The following is a 19044-nucleotide window of genomic DNA, read 5'->3' as shown; positions in this document are numbered from 1 at the left end:
GCTACGCTACATAAGCCGACGGTTTATTGAATCTCCAAGCCAACTTTTCATTTAATTACATATTTTTAAAAACTTGGTGTGTGGCAGGTTCATCACTATGTACTCCTGTCTCTACTTCTTTGAGCTGATGTTATCAAATTCAGTTACTTGCATCCCAGCCAGCAGGAAATTCAGCCAAATTCCAGGTGTTTGAGTGTTGTGTTGGCCAATCAGCAACACTTTACTTGATAAGTGACAATACAGCCACGAGACCAGAACCCATACATGAGATCCAACAGTACTCTTGGTACAGTGTCCTCAGCTGAGTCCCTGGATGTTGACTGAGACGGATGAAAATATTTGTTTGGCAAACAGCTACAGAAAGCATGTGGCAGGCTGGGCTGTCCCGCATGTTAAACTGAAGGGATCCTCAGTTATCTGGCAGCCTCATAATAGTGATATAAATATTATTGTCCTAATAACTTAGACATACATGTCTGTGCGGATCAACCCAAACTGAGTAACTTCATCATGTTATAAACTTCCAGTAAGGAAGCCACGGCATATTCTTGCTAAGTACAGGTCATATGATTAAAAACATAGGAATATTTGTGACATTATGAGTGAAGCGTGCATATGAAGACAGAAGCAGAATGCGTTCACAGCGTCAGCAATGTGACCGAGTGGACACACAGATGTTAGTGAGGGTGTCTCTCCTTACATGCTTGCCGTAGTTTGTCCTTGTCGTAGTGCAGAGCCTCGTAGTCACTCATGCTGATCCGGCTGACTCTGATCCTCAGCCTCTCCGGGACCGGCTGCTGACTGAGACACAAACACGGCCCAAAGACTTTTAGCAAATGCTCAGTGAAACCCGCACGTGTCATATAACGCACGCTGCTCACAGGGTTGGATTTGGCTGCTGCTGCAGTGAGTGACTAAAAAGAACGTACTCGTTGAGGTGTGGTATAGAGGTTCGCCGTTTGGTTTTCTGAACCATATTGGCCTGGTTTCTGAGGCTGATATGGATGACTGATGGAGCAAGTCTGCAAGGTTCACCGTCCACCTAAAAGCAATACAAAAGCAATAGCCTCAATCAAAAATGCAATCAGCTAAGCAGCCCACAGATTGATACCCAAATGTACTTAGACATCAGCAGAAGACCGAGGTGTTACTTGAGAGCCAGTCAGTGGGAACGATGGGTACAAGTGTAAACAGGAAGCAGGTTCAGTGACAGTGCTGGATGTTACCTCAGCCCAAAGGTGTACATTCAATATTAAAAAGCACATGGCTACAGAACGAGGCTCATGTGCACCATTTACCTGCACCGGGAGAGGTTTAGTAGTGGTGAGGATCACTTCTCTGCACTGGTTCAACCTCTCACCATGACCTCCAACCTGAAGAGTAGCCTACACACACACACACACACACACACACACACACACACACACACACACACACACACACACACACAGAACAACTTGAGTTCAGACTGCTTGGAATACAGTGCTTTTACACAACACTCCCACTTATGGGGGAAGTTTCAAATCACTAAGTCCAATTAAAGCGCCTATTAAAGAGCTCTGCATCAAAGGACTTCAGCTGTACAACATAATAATAATAATAATTATGTAATAATTAGGACAGATCCTTGCTTCTATCAGAAAACGTAAACAGAAAAAGCTAAATGTAGACCTGTCCCATCGAAGTGAAACTCTAAGTTCAACCAGGAGGTTCCACCTGAAACATCTGCAGCCCACAACAAACATTACCAGCTGGTTAACTAGTGAGTTTAAATTGGCCATAGAGCTGAATTCAAGCGTGAATAGCAGCCTCTGATAATAAAATAACCTGACGTTGACGTATCAGGTCAGGAGAATGTGCTTCGAGCTGATTGGTAAATGACCACATGTTACAACCAAGGATACAGAAGAGCATCTCTGAATGCACAACACACTGAACCTCGAAGCAGCCGGGCTATAGTAGCAGAACACAGCTTTTGCCCCTCTATCAACCAAGAACAGGAAGTTGAGTGTACAGTTTGCAAAGGCTCACACTGGACAGCCAGACTGGAAGACGATGCCCGGCGTGATGATTGATGACACAGTGTGGTGTAAAGAACAAAGAGCACAGTTCCATCCTGCCTGGTTTAAACCGTTCGAGCTGCTGCTGGTACATATCCCCTCGCCACCCTTTGGGTCCCAAGTTCCAAACGAGCATTGTTTAAACTCCACAGCCTGCCAGAGTATTGTTGCTGACCACGGGGTCCTCAAACATGAAGGTGGGTTCACTGTACTCATCAGCCCCACAGCACCTTTGTGATGTACTGAATGGGGTTTGGGATCAAGAACAGGCAGCTGACAGATCTGCAGCAGCCATGTGATGCTATCATGTGAATATGATGATGTTTCCATCTCTTTGCTGTATCTATGTGGTAGTAGCAAGGTGTACCTAATAATCTGTCATAATTCTGTAATTATGACAGATTTTTAGATGCGTTCTAAATCAAAAACAAAACTGAACACAAGACAAAGGCTCTCAGGTGGGAGCTGGTCATCCTCCTTTGTAACCATGGTTACCAGGACACAGAGAGAACGCCATACCAGTGAAGTCATCGTGAATCCGATAACTTCGATGTATCCGTCGTCATGGCGTTGAGGTTCAAAGTCATGATGCTCACTGGGGTTACCCCACGGTGTGGTGCCTGCACAATACCTGGGAACACAACAAGTACCATCACGAACACAGAAACACCTGCTTCAACGTGAGTGTCCAACGCTCTGTATTTGTTTGAATGAACGTTGCTCAAACACCACAGCTGCAGTTCTCTTATGATATTTACAGCTGCTCTGCTTCTCTTTATTCTGAATAGGAAATGTGCCTTTGGACTCTCGCCATTAATGTAACAACACATGACAAACACAACATGCTTTTGTAACCAAAGCTCTCCTGATAGGGCTGACTTAGGATCTAGCACCCTTTACATTTGTTAATGCTGCACACCCGGCAGCCTGACTGGCATGTATGTCTTTGTGTTACTAGTCACAGCTTACATAGATGGTAATGTGTACAACTAGCAGTTTTCTGTCAGTACACTGACTGACCTGGGGATGTTGAGGAAGACCAGGCACTGTAGCTTCAAGTCCTGAACCTTTGATGTTAAATCTGTCCCATCACACTGCAGAGGGAGACAAAGAGAGGAAGAGAGATACAGATGGACTTAAACTCATCACTTTGGCATCATCGTGGAAAAAGTCCTAAAATGCCAAAGAGAAGCACAAAGACTAACCGCCTCACTCAGCTGATCCTTACTCACACTTCTCCACATAGCAAAACTGGTATGGCCCGGATCCAGCCCACACAATGTGCTTACACATGGCCCACATACTGCAAAGAATGACGGCCCTTTGGTGGCCCAGATCAGGTTTGCCAGAGGTGGCCCACACATAGGCCAGCACAAGGCCAGTTGCAGACACACTGGTGGTCCTGAGCTGGCCCATGTGTGGATTACCTCTGGCAAACCTGATCTGGGCCACCAAAGGCAGTATGTGGGCCATCTGTAGGTGGTGTGCAGCCACGGGCCAGTTGCAGACTCACTGCTGGCCCAGATGGCAGCCTAATCTGTGCCTTAATCAAGCCCTGTAATAACAACATGCGCCAGAACATGCATAACAGTGCAAACGTAACATGACGAAACTCTGTTCAGACAGTGAATGGACTGATTCTTATATAGAGCTTTTTTACTCTCCCAATTACTCAAAGTGCTCTATACAACATGCCATATTCACACACTCACCCAATCACACACTTCCTCTTATCTGAGTGCTCCATAAACCTCTGACTGGGTGTGTGCACACACTGCAGTTACCAATGATAAGTACTCTCTTGCTTGGGCCATACTCTACTGTATCTGAATACGGTGTATAAGATCTGAATCGGACAGACAGAGGTTTGGCTGACAGCTACTCACCACCACCTTGATGTGCTTTGACAGGTCTTTGGAGCTTCCCATCAGGAAATCTGAGAATGCCGTCTGTGTGAGACAAGCAGGAGTGCATCATGAAATCAAAGCAGGCCCTTATTCTTTGCTTATTGGTTGCACCAGTCACACAGACATGATTGACTGATTGGAACAGAGTTTGAAAAACGAGCAGTGGTCCTTTAAGTTGGATCATTATTAAAGACACATGCTTCCAACATGATTTTAAACTTGAGGGTAAACTCACCCCAGCGTAGAACATCTTATTCCTGAAACGACTGTTAAACTTCTCTGGGTTGGCCTCTGAAACAGTCACAGACAGTAAATGAAGCACATGCAGAGCCACCAAACAACAAGTCAGAATGTGAATCTTTGTGTCACAGTGGTGTTTGTACCTCTCGACTCGTGAAATTCAAGAGTCACATGGGCATCAAATCCAAGGCTGAAGTAATTGTTGAAAACATCCAAAGGAAGCTGAGACCATGCAGACACACACACACAGGTTAGCTGAGGTCACATTGGTAAAGCCATTGCTTGAGAGTGTGTGTGTGTGTGTGTGTGTGTGTGTGTGTGTGTGTGTGTGTGTGTGTGTGTGTGTTGTAAGGAGCTTGGAAAGAAAGCATCTGGAGTTCTTTACATTTCTTGAAGATGTTTCACTTGTCATCTGAGAAGCTACTTCAGTTCCAAAACCAAATGGTAGAGAGTCCCAGGTTTGTGTGTGTGTCCATGTGCGTGCGTATGCACTGACCTTATCAGTTTGCTGTTCATCTGGCTCAGCCCCTGCACTGTGGTTTGGTTCAACCAGGAGGTTCCACCTGTCTAGCTGGACAACTGTTCCCTCCTCCACATGAGACAGGATCTTAGACAGAGGTTCATCTGTGTAGCCCTGAATGCATTCACATACAGAAATGCACGCACAAATATACAGATATGTGACACATTTAAGGAAAGTTCTGAGGGTTCACCTTCATCATAGCATGCTTTCCAGCGTGCAAACATCCGCAGAGCACAAAATTAAAATACATCAAAATAAATAAAAAGCTATGGCCCCTCCTGTGGCTGATTATGTGCCTATGTTTAAGGCACCACCACAAACCAAAATAAATTTGGGGAGAATGTTGTTCCATCCATCCAGCACTTTGCAGACACTTGTAGAATTCATGCCAAGTCAAAGGCTCACTAAAACACTTTGCATTTTTACTTCATTCTTTACTTTTAAAAAAACTGTCACTTCCAAAATCAAACGCTACAGGAGGTGAAACTCAGGGTTAATCCAAACCTATAAACAGACTGGAGGTAAATCTAAACGTAAAAACATGGCACACACACAAGAGTTAGAAGACATGATAAATGTTGATACAAAGGAGTTTGACTTCCAGCAGCCAGCGACTGGAGTCTGGATTTATTCATGTTAGATGTGTGTGTGTGTTTCTTAGTTTGTACCCACCCCTCCCCAGTTAAGGGTCCTAGCGAGGTCATTTCCTGTCCCAAGTGGTAACACAGCAACCGGAGGCTGGGGGGTTAATGCCAGTTCATCAAGACAGGATAGGATCCAACCCACCTGGTTCAATGCACACACACACACACACACACACACACACACACACACACACACACACACACACACACACACACACAAAAAATGACTTTAACACCACAACCGCATTAATATGGCAAATCTCCGTTAGCGAGTTAACGCAGTCTGTCCTGTGCGTGGGCTGTACAGCGCTAACACGTTAACGAGCTAACCACGCTAACGGTTGTTTAGCCGCTTGTTTAGCTTGTCAACATGAGGGGGGAGACAAAGAGTGATTCAAAAGACCACTATGAGTAGAACATTGAGGAAACAGTTCACACTGCACGGGATAGGGTTACCGGGGCCCCACCCTGGAGCCAGTCCTCGGGAGGATCCTCGAGACAAGCGTCTGGTGGTCGGGCCTTAGTCCATGGGGCAGGTGCAGCTCGACAAAGGACATGGGCCCATCCTCCTGTAGGCCCACTACCCGCACGAGGCACTGTTGGAGTCGGGTGCAATGTGTGTCGGGTGGCAGCCAGGAGCAGGCCCTGGCAGACCGATCCCTGACTACCAAAACTAGTGACTGGGACATGAAATGTCACCTCCCTGGTGGGGAAGATATAGTCGGGCTCACCTCAATGCACATCTTGGGCTCTGGAACCAGTCTCCTGGAGAGGGGTTGGACTCTGTCTTAGTCTGGAGTTGCCCCTGGTGAAAGGCAGCTTGTATCCCCTTGGCTTGCTGCCTCTACGTTGGGGTTTCTCCCGGTGGACGAGAGAGTTTGCTCCCTGCGCCTACGGGTCGGGGAATGGGTCCTGACTGTGGTCTGCACTTATGGGCCAAACAACGGTTCAGAAACGCAGCCTTCTTGGAATCCCTGGGTGAAGTGCTTGAGGGTGCTCCACCTGGAGACTCTGTTGTCCTACGCGGAGGACGTCCAAAAGTGCACGTGGCACCAAGACACCCTAGGCCGCAGGTCAATGATTGATTTTAGAATCGTATCACCAGACCTGCGGGATATCTTCTGGTCAGTCGGGTGAAGAGAGGGGCAGAGTTGTCAACTGATCACCACCTGGTGGTGAGTTGGATCAGGTGGCGGGGGAGGATACTGGACAGACCTGGTGTAGCAGAGGCCCTGGACCACAAGATCTTCAACTCACACCTCCGGCAGAGCTTCAATAAGTCTGAATGGGCCATGTTCAGCACCTCCATTGCCCAAGCTGCTGCACTGAGCTGCAGACACAAGGCAGTTGGTGCATAGTACGGGTGGAGTACTGATGACTGCAACTGAGAACATTGTTGGGCGGTAGAAGGAATACTTCTACCGCCCGACGAGGGGGACGAGTCGTTTATCTCTGGGGGTGATGTCACTGAGGCAGTGAAACTGCTCCTTGGTGGCAGGGCGATGTGGTGGAAGAGGTTCGCCCTGAGTTCCTGAAGGCTCTGGATCTTGTAGGGCTGTCCTGGTTGACACGCCTCTACAATGTTGCATGGAGGTCAGGGGCAGTACCTCTAGATTGGCAGACTGGGGTGGTTGTTCCAACTATAGGGGGATCACACTCCTCAGCCTGGGAATGTCTATGCCAGGGTGCTGGAAAGTAGAGTCATTCCGTTAGTTGAATCTCGGATACAGGAGGAACAAGGTAATGTTCCTGGTCATGGAACACTGGACCAGCTCTTTATCGGCTCAAGGATACTTGAGGGTGAATGGGAGTTTGCCCAACCAGTCTACATGTGCTTTGAGGACTTGGAGAAGGCATGTGACCATGTCCCTCGGGCCATGCAATCCTTATACAACCGTTGCAGCTCCGCAATAAGCTGGACTTGTTTCCGGTTGGTGATGTACTCTGCCAGAGCCACCCTCTGCTCTGCATCTCTAGGTGTAGCCAAGTGGCACAAGGCTTTCACTTTGGAGGTCTCAGAATCTCATCTCCGCTTTTCGCGGATGATGTGGTTCTGTTGCCCTCATCAGGCGAATGGAACAGTTCGCAGCAGAGTGTGTTATAGGATATGAATTACCATATTTATTGTTTGATTGTTTAGTCCTGTTGGATTATAAATAAAGACACTGCTCAGAAACGGACTGTTCTGTACTACCTGTCTAAACCAATCAAATGGAAGCTAATTAGTGGCTTTGAACATTTTAACTCCTTAGTACAAAAAGTAAGGTTTTCTTGAAGCAGTGCTCAGATGACACTCATGCATTTATTCTGCCAGTCAGAGGTTCATTCAACTAAATCAACCTGCAGCTAGTGTAGCCTGCAGGGACAGCCCTCTAAAGCGCTCTGCAGAAAGTTGATCACTAGAGATTTTGAGCATAAAGAGCCCAAGTCTCCAGTCAGCAAAGGTCTGAGACTTTGTGATGTCAGAGGAAGAACAGCATCACTAAACCAGATCTCATGAGGGGAAGCCGAGCCAAAAGCTTGAAACTGGAAATCTATCCATCCATCTATCAACTTCTAAATAATATGCAAATTAAATACACATTATAATTCATTTGATTTGTAGTTTTACACCCTGATTAAAAGCAAGAACGGTATAAGCAGGGCTCTGTACTACTATTACAGTACTGTTTTGTCCAAGCATGAGCTCAGACAAGAAGCAAATGTGCACATTTAAAAAGCTTGGTCCAGCAGGTCCTGGGAGTGCAAAAACACTCGTAGCTAATGATCAGCAATTTACCATATTTTCTTATATCTGAGACTATTTTCAAATAGAGGTAAGAGAAATCATTCCACCTAGTAAATAATTTATTCCCAGGCGGCAGCTGAATGCAAATGCACATGACTTTTGCAAAGTGAACATATTAATGGTACATGTCTGTGTGCATGTGGTCATTCTTACAGTGCCGTCTCCTCCACAGGCCAGTATCCTTAGGTTATGGACTTTACGATACAGTTCCAAACTACAAGACAAAGGTCGATGGTTAATTCAGTTCATTCTAACACAGCAGATATACAGTGGTGTGAAAAAGTGTCCGATTTCCTGAGTTTTTTGGTATGTTTGTCACACTTAAATGTTTCAGATCATCAAACAAATTCAAATATTAGACAAGGACAACACAAGTATCATCTTTGTAGAATTGTTGTAATTCAACCTCATTTGAGGGTTTTTGAGGATGAACAGCCTTTTAGATCGGATGCAGGTCAGGACTCCAAAGTCTTCATTTTGTTTTTCTTAAGCCACTCAGAGGTGGACTCGCTGGTGTGTTTTCGATCATTATCCTGCTGCAGAACAGAAGCGTCTTCGAGGTCACAAACAGATGGCCGGACATTCTGCTTCAGAAAGCTTCAGCAGAACTGATGCTTCCATTTGCTGCAGCCAGGCTCCCAGGTCCTGCCCCAGACCATCACACAACCACCACCAGCCAATTTTACTGTTGGTATGATGTTCCTTTTTCTGAAATGCTGTGCTAGTTTTACGCCAGATGTGATGAGGCACACTGAAAAAATTAAACTTCTGTCTCTTCAGTCCACAGAACACTTTTCAAACTGGGGGTCATCAAGATGTTTTTTTGGCAACACTGAGACGAACCTTTATGTTCCTTTTTGCTCAGCAGTGGGTTTCATCTCAGAACTCTTGCAGGCCAGTTGTGCCCTGCGTCTGTCTTATGGTGGAGTCAAAGTGAGGCCTGCAGTTCTTTGGATGCTTCTCTCTTAGATAAATCGTTACTGTGCTCTTGGGGTAATTTTGGCCAGCTGGCCACTTCTGGGAAGGTTCGCCGCCGTTCCTTGTCTTTGCCTTCTGTGGATAATGGCTCTCATTCTGGTCTCGGTCTACTTCCCTTTGTCAGGCTGGTCATAGTTAAGTGACTTCTTGACTAAGAACAGGTGGTGGCAGTAATCAGGCCTGGGTTTAAGCTTCACCACAGTAAACCACATATACCACAGTTAATTTACGTTAAACGAGGGTGGGGTGGAATTTTTTCCCTTTAATAATAAACAATGATAAACAGCTTCATTTAGTAACTGTATTTAGTGTTTACTCATATTATCTTCTGTTTATCTAATATTTAACTTTGTTTGATGATCTGAAACATTAAGGGTGACTAACCTTGAACAACAAATAGGAAATCAGGAAGGTGGAAAACATTATTTCACACAACTGTACATGTATATGTGTATGTATATGTGCATGTATATGTGCATGTATATGTGTATGTATATGTGTATGTATATGTGCATGTGTATGTATATGTGTATGTATATGTGCATGTATATGTGCATGTATATGTGCATGTATATGTGTATGTATATGTATATGTGCATGTATATGTGCATGTATATGTATATGTGCATGTATATGTGCATGTATATGTGCATGTATATGTGTATGTGCATGTATATGTGCATGTATATGTGTATGTATATGTGCATGTATATGTGTATGTATATGTGCATGTATATGTGCATGTATATGTGCATGTATATGTGTATGTATATGTATATGTGCATGTATATGTGCATGTATATGTATATGTGCATGTATATGTGCATGTATATGTGCATGTATATGTGTATGTATATGTGCATGTATATGTGTATGTGCATGTATATGTGCATGTATATGTGCATGTATATGTGTATGTACATGTGCATGTATATGTGCATGTATATGTATATGTGTATGTGCATGTACATGTGCATGTATATGTGTATGTGCATGTACATGTGCATGTATATGTGCATGTATATGTGTATGTATATGTGCATGTATATGTGCATGTGCATGTACAGTACATGTGCATGTATATGTGTATGTGTGTGAGACACTAACCCCTCCTTTGGTCCTCCTTGGCTCAGGTCAAACACCTGTCTGGGGTTCAGATACCACATGAAGGACTGCAAAATCTTAGTGCCCTGACCAACAGAGAAGCAGTCAGTCAGACACACTTCGTCACAGTTTTTGTTCCTGTGAGTCCACAGATATGTTCATGTTTGTTTCATTGTGGCCTCAAACATCAACAGTGACACGATTGATCACTAATGTTCTCTCTTTGGTAATGAGTTAGTTAACTACACCAAGTTATTATTTTACTTTTGTTTAGAATTGACTTTGTTTTAGTTTATATTTTAGTTATTTTTCCAGCTTTTGTCCTGTGGTTTACTGTTTTTATTTAAAATGTAAAACTTTCTGTTGCCAAAAACACTAGATCTAAATCATTTTGGACAAAAAGAGGACTACTACGAGGCCACTGACTGCATGCCTGCACTGGTGTGGATCTGTTTCAAATCTGAGTACCTGGTTTCCTCCACTCTTGGGATTGACAAACACAAGCAGGGGTTTCATAAGTGGTGATGGGATGGGTCGGATTATGAATGGCTTCCACTGCCGCCCGTCCTGTCAGAGAAAAAACAGGATCTGCTCAGATGGTCAAAAGCACAGCAGCTGTTGTTCACTGCAGTATTTAAAAAATAGAATTAAGGACCGAAAACTAAAAGCTATTTTAGCTTCTCATTAGAAGACATCTGAAGGTTTCCTGTGCCAAACTAAAAGCAAGTCATGTACTAAAAAACAGGCTTTATTAACCAGTCATCATCACAGAAACAATATTTAATGTGTGACTGTAGAACAGTGCAGACTGTTCCCGATTTGCTGCCTCCTCATAAACGTCCTGTTACACATGAAGTGAACATGGAAGAAGCTCTGCTTTGACTTTATGAGAATTCAATAAACTGAGTGCATCTTACGCACACTCACATCAACCTTTTACTAAAACAAAAAACTAAAATAAAAATAGAAGAAAATAGAACTAGAGTTAGAAAACAGACTGATTGTGGTATTACAATCAATTCCAATCATCTATAGCTATTCGTAAAAACATCCATCCATTCATCCTCTTATCATTTTCAGGGTCACGGGGGGGCTGGAGCCTCTCCCAGCTGTGGCTGTGAAGGTCCTCAGCCTCCAGGTCATCGAAGTTTGAAAGAGGAGTGAAAGAAGCATCTATGTCCGCTGTGACGGAACGACCATCTTTGAACAGAGGGCGGGGCTTATCACACCAACTGTCTGCCATCTATGATACAGCTTTGAGATCCTTCCCAGACGCCTTAACGCCCACTCACATCCTGGGCCACTTGACCTCAGGAGATCACATGATAGGGTGGGGCCAGGTTTCACAATGGGCCTTGGGGACACTCATAGGGCTTAAATCTGGGACTCTCCACCAATTGTCTCTTAGAACTGAGAAGTTTCTTCGGCTCTAAGAAACGTCTTCAAGAAACTCGAACGTCCAGACGCTTTTCTTTCCAAGCTCCTCAGACTACGATGGCCTGGATGACCGAGAAGCTTCACAGACGCTGGCTGTGTCTGTCCCAGCTGGGATAGGCTCCTCCCTATATCAGCTGTCTTAGGGGGAGGGGCAGGGTACACCCTGGACAGGTCGCCAGTCTGTCGCAGAGCTAACACGTAGAGACAAACAACAACTCACACTCACATTCACACCAGTGGGCAATTTAGAATGACCAATTAACCTGACCCCACTAACGTCATGGAGAGTGGACGGAGGAACCCACGCAAACCTGGCCAGGTGGTGGAACTGAACTCAGGACCTTCTTGCTGTGAGGCAACAGTGCTCACCACCGCACCACTGTACTGCCTTTAATGGAGTCATATAGCATCTTTACAACGTGTATAAATGTAGGTAAGGCACTAACGTTGATGCATGGACTGTACAAAGATGTCAGCATGTGAACCGGGGCTGAGCTTGCCCTCCGTGTTTGGATGATATCATCGGAAACGTGCTGTTCAAAGGTTCTTTTTCCAAAAATAAAATATATAAAGTGTTCGTGTGTTGATTTAAGATGACAAAGACTCACAAACACTAGACAGGCTTCGCTGTTTGCTTAAGACGCCAGAGTTCAAGCTTCCTCTGCAGTGTGCCTTAGCCCACCCTGTAGCACAAGACTAACCTCTTTTTTGCTGCTTTTCCTCTTGAACGATGTTCTCTTTTTCTTTTTGCTGGACTTCATCGATGACTGTGAGATGGAGAAAAAGCAGCTGATTTCACATCATTTCATCATTTGTACTGCCATCACTACTCCCCACAGTTCCTTTTATTCTATCCACACACCACTTAAAGGACCTGCAGTAACATGAAACCACTGATCTGACTGATGGCTGCCTGAATGACAGCAGACAACAAAATGACCTCATAATTGAAGCAGGATGGAAGCACTAAGAACAGCGTTACCTGATGGCGTTTGACCCGAATTATCCATGTTGGTGGAACTATGAGGGCAGCATGAGCACCCATTGGACAAGCTTCCTCAATTTGCTGCAGCATGAAGCAAGAAACCTTGTTGTGGTACTAATGGAAGAGATGCATGGTTATAATATGTGCATTTATTGAGCTCTGGAGACATGAACGGCATCAGTTTGATACCCACAGCCTGTTTGCACCACGAGCAGCTGATGGCAACAATCTCTTTACTGTGGAACGCAAACTTCTGCTGGAAGCCCTGAAAGCACAGAAGGAGAAACTGCTATAACAATTAAACTTGTTTCCACTCCTGTTCAGTTAAAGATGCAAAGCAGATGTTTAGGACAACAGCGCTACTGCTCGTCAGTAAGACAATCATTTCCACACCTTCCCACACTGTCTGCATTTGCCTTCTTGTCGTCTCCGATGCACCCAGTGATGGCGAACCACAATGGGCTGAGCACACACAAAAAACACAGCAGAAATTTACAACACTCAGAATTCAACGAACATGAGTGATTATAGCTGTGACTGTACGATGATCCAGCTGCAGCAGCAGGTTTGAACCCCAGAGAAAGAAAGAAACCAGAACTCACCTCTCGAATATTTCTGGATCCTGATTCTCTGAATGATGGTTTACACCTGAAATTAATCTGGAGCAGAGAAGAAGAAGAGGGTTACCGGGGTCTAACGGCACAGCTGAACACTGGGCCTCTGACTGGCACACTTCCTGGGTAAGCAGCACTGACACGCCTGTGGGACCAGGCCAATTAGGTGTCATGTGTCTTACAGTTAAGGGTCATGACTTCCTCAACAGGACTCGCTGACAGAAAGGAACAAGCAGACGGGACCCCCCAAGCAAGAATTACGTCACACAGGTGTGACGACACACATCTTTAGTTAGCACTGTGTAGCGCTACCTCCATCCTGGCATTGTGTCTGCAACCAATCGTGGCCCTTTTTGATAGTTTCCTACACCAGAACACTTTCAGAAAGCAGCTTCAGATCAATGACCTCCTTGTGTTTTCAGATCAAAGCACCCAAACCGTCAAGATTATCAGATTGTCACACCACAAGAAAAACGAGAGGACCAAATTTGAAGGATTTCAGAAAAAAGGACCCTGACAGAAGAAGAATTTTCAGAGGACGAGTCTGCCCTGGATTAGCTTCCACGTTGATTCACTCAGTGTCTAAATACCTACACCTGTTCCCAGTGGAAATGACATCTCCATCAACAATAATTATTTTTGAGTGGCATATGCCACCCCTCATCCCATGCTGCTGTGCAGTGATTCATTATAATAGACTGATGTAAGGTTCAGAGCACCCACGATCAACCTGTGCATCAGGCCGAGGATCAGAGAGGAGGACAGAGGACAGAGAAAGAAGACAAGGACGAGTTCTGTGTATCTCACTCTAAAGCTGGGGTCACTGACGGGTAGCGTGGCATCCATAAGAATAGCTTTAGAGCCGGGAAACTGCAAATCAGACAGGACGCTCAGTCAAACACAACCTGTTGTCCTCTGCTTACAAATGATGAATTCGACTGCACTGACATACAGAATCATCACCAGCTGCAATCAACACTGGATCCATGTTAGACTTCCAGGTGTGTCCAACTCCAGTCCTGGAGAGCTGCGCTCCTGCAGCTTTTAGATGCATCCTTGTTCCGACACACCTGAATCTAATGAATGGTTTGTTATCAGGCCAAACGTGATGGCTGCTGAAGAGGGAATCCAACCATCGGATTCAGCTGTGTTGGAGTAGGGATGCATCTAAAAACTGCAGGACTGGAGCTGCACACCCCTGCTCTAGGGAGCGTTCAGTTTGCTTCACACTTCTCTGCGATAATAAAGGCACAGAGTCTCTGGGACAGAGACTCACCTTACTGGTAGTCATAAGGACTAATATACACCTCTGTGTCTTCATGTATCCTCACAGGCAGCGTTATACCTTCTCCAGTTGTTCTATGCAGACGGTGTGAGCGACGATCTTACAGGCAGCACACTTCCTTCGACTGACAGACTTTTGCTACAAAGAAAAAAGGGAAAAGGTGATCAGCTCTGAATAGAAACATTGATTAACAATTAAATCACATGAACAGGAGAAAAAAAAACAGGGTTCTTGTGTTGTAGTCGTTCATTTGCTTTATGAGCCTCAAAGAACAGCAGTCACTATGAAGCCTTAATTCCATCTATGACCACTGGGAGACAGTCCTGCACCACGTGAGTGAAACCACCACAGATACACAACATAGCAATGATATGACTTGACAGTATCTAAAAATATGACGGCTTTGTGCGTGTGATACAGCCAGCATGTGTCTGACAGTGATATGAGCTGACACGGTGCTGCAGGAGAGCAGCTTCAGTGTGCATGTTATTATTATAGAAACACAGCGTTTACTATCCCAGATGAATCAAAGCACTCAGGGGTTCAGGCCTCATACAGCTGGCAAATGGAAATAATAACTTTTCAGTCCAGTGGCTCAGGAGGTGGGCAGGTCTCACTCATATGCACACATTACAAGAACTATATTATCTATTGATTTACTTGTCGCTATGTCACTGAATGATAAGACAGAATACAGGAGAACCTGGGACGAGTTCATGGTTCAAACACAGAACGGCTATTTTCAACAGAACCCTGTTATTTCCTTGTGATCGGACACTGAAGGCAGCCTGTAACCAGCACAGCTCTCCCCCACAGCCTGTGGCACTGACTCGGCTGCATCTTTTTACAAACCTTTGGACTTTTCACATATTTACAGATGTTTACAAAAGCAGCACTGCACTGATTTTTTTAAAACACAGTAGTGAAAATGCTCTCCCATCACAAACTGAAAAGGTCAAAGGTCATTTGCATCTGATTAGTCAACATTTTTATGAGTGAGGTCGACGGGAATTAGGATACAGACAGAAACAAATATACGTCATGCAGGTTTCTCCAGCCACCAAACATGAATGAGTGCATGAGTTTACAGATGTATTGTAAATGTGGTGGAACAGCCTGTGGGAGATATCGGTTTGCTATCCCTGAACGCTAACGGCTCACATTAAAAAGAGAGACTGATGCAGAATGTAAAGTTTTTAATAAGAGCTGCACTTAAGTGTTTATGTGGTAGTGTCAGAGGTGGAGCTGTGTGCTTAGTTTGTGGAGAGCACGCTGCTGTGTTTAAACTACCATTACAAGACTGAACATGCAGAGAAACACAAGAACTCCACTGATCCAGAGCAGAACGAGCCAAGCAGACAATGTGGACGGTTTCTCCTGGAGACAAAAGCTGGCATGCTTGGATAGGCTAGGTGTGCTAGCTTGTTCTAGTCTGAAGGAGGATCTTGTTGTCACTAATGCAAATGTCCTTCACATCTGCATCTCAGAACTTGGATGCACGTGTTCGAGCCCAAACACCCTAGATATCGCTCGCCAATCAAGAAAAACAACTGAAAAACTTCAGATGAAGTCATTAAACTACAGGCAACATAACAATCTCACTCTATAGAAAGTTAAACCCTGAAATAAATGGGAATTCTGTCAAAGGCTTTTTGGGAATGTTGACTAAACCGTGATAAAATGTTGGAGCTCTTACTGTGCAAGTCTCACATGTGAAGATTGTAACGTCTCTTCTTACCAGCAGCACTTTATAAAGACACCGAGTGCAGCTCATTGCTCATTCAGGGTGTCCCATTAGGACTAGGGATGGGTACCGATATCCGGTGCCATTATGGCATGAACGGTAGTAACCTGAGCTGTGATACACTTTGGATTCCAGCCAATCATTTTACCTTTCCAAGGATAGTAGGCGGGCCCAGGTTCTTTTAGAGCAGAGCTACAGATTAAAAATGCCCAAGGCGAAGCGGTCAAAGTCTGGCTGTACTTCACAACAAAAGGTGCAAACTCAGCAGCAACAAGTGCTTTAAGCTGATACTCTGCAAAAGAGGTAAGACCTCGAATCTGACGAAACACCTGGCGACGCATAGCGTTGTTTTAAAAGCCGAGAAATGCGCCGTATTTGATAGCTTGCTGCGAGACCTCACACCGAGCGCATCTACTGCGGGTGTGGTAAATCTCCATTAGTGAGTTAGCGCGGATCGCCCGGTGCGTGGGGCTGGACGGTGGTTATCATTTTGCAGAAAAAAAGAGACTGCTAAAAATAAAAACATGAGAGGTTTGTGTTCTCCATTCTTTAAGCACCGGTTCGAGCACCGTTTAAGCACCGGCACCGTTTCAAAAGTACCGATTTGGCACCGGTATCGGATAAAACCTAAACGATACCCATCCCTAATTGGGACTGGGAGTGTGATGCACACCTGCTAACTGGTGGTGCTAGCTGGTGGTGCTCATAGCTGTTTCACTGCGTCCACAGAAGCTGGAGGGGTTGACCAGTCTAAATTCTGCTTCTTGTTGCTTCCAGTAACTTGTCATTTGTTTAAAGCTGTTGCCAAGAAAACTTAACAGTATGTTTGCTGAGCAGCCAGTACACACTGTGCAAGGAGATGCTTTCACACTGATCTCCTCCAGATTGTTATGCGTGTTCTCCGTAAGTCGGTTGCTTATTTGTTGATGTTAATGCAAGGACTTGTAGAAAGCAGCAGACATTGAGCAGGTGCACGTGGAAGCATGCGACTGTATAAACATTCAGTGTAACACAGTAAAGAAAACCTGGAGCCATGTATAAATCACACTCTACCCCAAACAGAACAAAGCGCAGTGTGAGTGCAGGCGGCTGCACAGAACTCGGCCGGGCTGGAAACACACAGGCAGATACTAACCAGTAATCTGGCAATACAGTGCTGTTCTCCCACATAGCAGTAGTCTCCAGACACGTTTGTTTCAAACCAGATATGATCTCCATACACAGCTACCTCCTACAGAGACAAACATGGAGAGAGACACAGAAGAGCTAAGAAAAGGACAGAAGCTGAAAGAAGAGCTGCGGTTCCTACGGACCGTCAATGAAAGATCTGAAGTATCAGCTCACTGATGAAATGTGCACAGTGTTTGACAGAAGACATTTCAAATCACTGTGAAAATTCCTGTGCGTGAACCACGATCAGCTAGCAAGAAAAAAACCCCATACCCAAGTGTTAATATTTCATACAGTATGATTCAGTCTAATGTGCTTCTCATTGGCAGACACAAGATGGACTGAAGACCCACTGAAATGCATGATTGATTCCTAAGCCTATGAAAGCCGTAGCTTTCCCTCTCCTGATAATCCAGCAGTTCTGCTGAGCAGTCTGACATGGCATAAAGAGCCGACCCTGTACGTCTCCGTCACACTCACAGTCCAGTCCACAGTGCTGGAGATGTTTGCTTCTGGGTCGGTCCTGGTCACAGAGGATGTGCTGGGCTGACAGGGGAGATGGTGCAGACCGGACTTGGCTATGGCTTTTCTGGAAACACAAAGACCAGGAAAACTGTCAGCGTCCGAGAAAACAGAGAAAACGCAAAGTCGTCAAGGTAACAAAAGGTGACAGGAACATATGTGGAGGTCTATGCACACACGCACACACACATGTGCAAGCAGTCGTGTGAATGCTGAGGCATTTACACTATTGTCAATGGAAAATTGTACTTAGCAGTCAGTATAAGCTTTTAGTGATATAAGTTTGCATGTGGTAGAATACTGCATGTTGACCTTTTGATGACTTAGGCTGTTGTGTGCATTCCAGAGCGCTCTGGCATGCACACCCTGGGGGCGTGGGAGAGGTCGGAGCTTCTCTTATTGTTTTGTGGCAGGATAAACGTAACTATGTCTGTTTTAGTCTAAGTGCCTTTTGTTTAGATGAACTGCTGGACGTCCAGACCAGCAGGTTTAGGGGAGTCTTTATGGGGTCACATTGACCACACACACACACACACACACACACACACCAATGTAAGGAACAAACACCTGCTGATGTATAAAGACCAGGGCAGAGTCCCGGAGCCCTCACTCCGTGCGAGCGCTCTGTGGCTGCTCTTGCTGCAAGTAAAACTGTGTTTCTCCTCTCTGACTCTCAGCTGAAGAAGTGTCTTAGAATACATCTCTGGACATCTCTTGAGTTCCTAATCTTCAAGTCACTCCTGTTTTCTGCTGTTAAACCACTTCCACAGTTTCTGTGCTACTTTCATGGTTCAATTTTAAAATATTCTGCTATTTCTGCTTATGAAGGCTATATCTGTTGGTATTTATTACTTTTACACATTTTAAATTATTAAGCTTTTTATGAGTTTTTTCTCCTATTGAAATGAATGGCAAACATCCCAAATTGCACTCAAACTTGCTTCTTTTCAAGCTCAACTCCTTCCTCACACTTTCACGTACAAACACCACTCCAACGTTAAAATGCACTCAAATTATTGGGCTACTACCAAATAATTCAGCTG

General features: G+C 44.9%; 1 protein-coding gene across 4 annotated transcripts in view; it reads right to left on the bottom strand.

The window, feature by feature from the left end:
• Positions 1 to 19044, bottom strand: part of LOC308393603 (diacylglycerol kinase zeta-like) — a 93747-nt gene that overhangs the window by 36531 nt on the left and 38172 nt on the right. For 2 of the 4 annotated variants that reach the window (XM_080877502.1, XM_080877500.1), the window contains exons 3-24: positions 17960 to 18068; positions 17445 to 17540; positions 14626 to 14703; positions 14088 to 14150; positions 13269 to 13325; positions 13060 to 13128; positions 12860 to 12931; positions 12664 to 12780; positions 12383 to 12448; positions 10713 to 10811; positions 10248 to 10330; positions 8316 to 8376; positions 5403 to 5516; positions 4704 to 4841; positions 4351 to 4429; positions 4203 to 4258; positions 3947 to 4009; positions 3081 to 3154; positions 2580 to 2691; positions 1299 to 1385; positions 930 to 1042; positions 701 to 801 (exon numbers count right to left, since the gene is read on the bottom strand). In XM_080877502.1, coding sequence (XP_080733628.1) covers positions 701 to 801; positions 930 to 1042; positions 1299 to 1385; positions 2580 to 2691; positions 3081 to 3154; positions 3947 to 4009; positions 4203 to 4258; positions 4351 to 4429; positions 4704 to 4841; positions 5403 to 5516; positions 8316 to 8376; positions 10248 to 10330; positions 10713 to 10811; positions 12383 to 12448; positions 12664 to 12780; positions 12860 to 12931; positions 13060 to 13128; positions 13269 to 13325; positions 14088 to 14150; positions 14626 to 14703; positions 17445 to 17540; positions 17960 to 18068 — 1907 coding nt within the window. The remainder of the gene's footprint in view (positions 1 to 700; positions 802 to 929; positions 1043 to 1298; positions 1386 to 2579; positions 2692 to 3080; positions 3155 to 3946; positions 4010 to 4202; positions 4259 to 4350; positions 4430 to 4703; positions 4842 to 5402; positions 5517 to 8315; positions 8377 to 10247; positions 10331 to 10712; positions 10812 to 12382; positions 12449 to 12663; positions 12781 to 12859; positions 12932 to 13059; positions 13129 to 13268; positions 13326 to 14087; positions 14151 to 14625; positions 14704 to 17444; positions 17541 to 17959; positions 18069 to 19044) is intronic. The other 2 variants (XM_080877503.1, XM_080877501.1) reach the window with 1 other exon arrangement.

Source organism: Rhamphochromis sp. 'chilingali', assembly GCF_963969265.1.
Source record: "Rhamphochromis sp. 'chilingali' genome assembly, chromosome: 3".
Lineage (NCBI taxonomy): Eukaryota > Metazoa > Chordata > Actinopteri > Cichliformes > Cichlidae > Rhamphochromis > Rhamphochromis sp. 'chilingali'.
The sequence above is the reverse complement of the archived record's forward strand: the minus strand, read 5'-3'. Positions and strand labels throughout refer to the sequence as shown.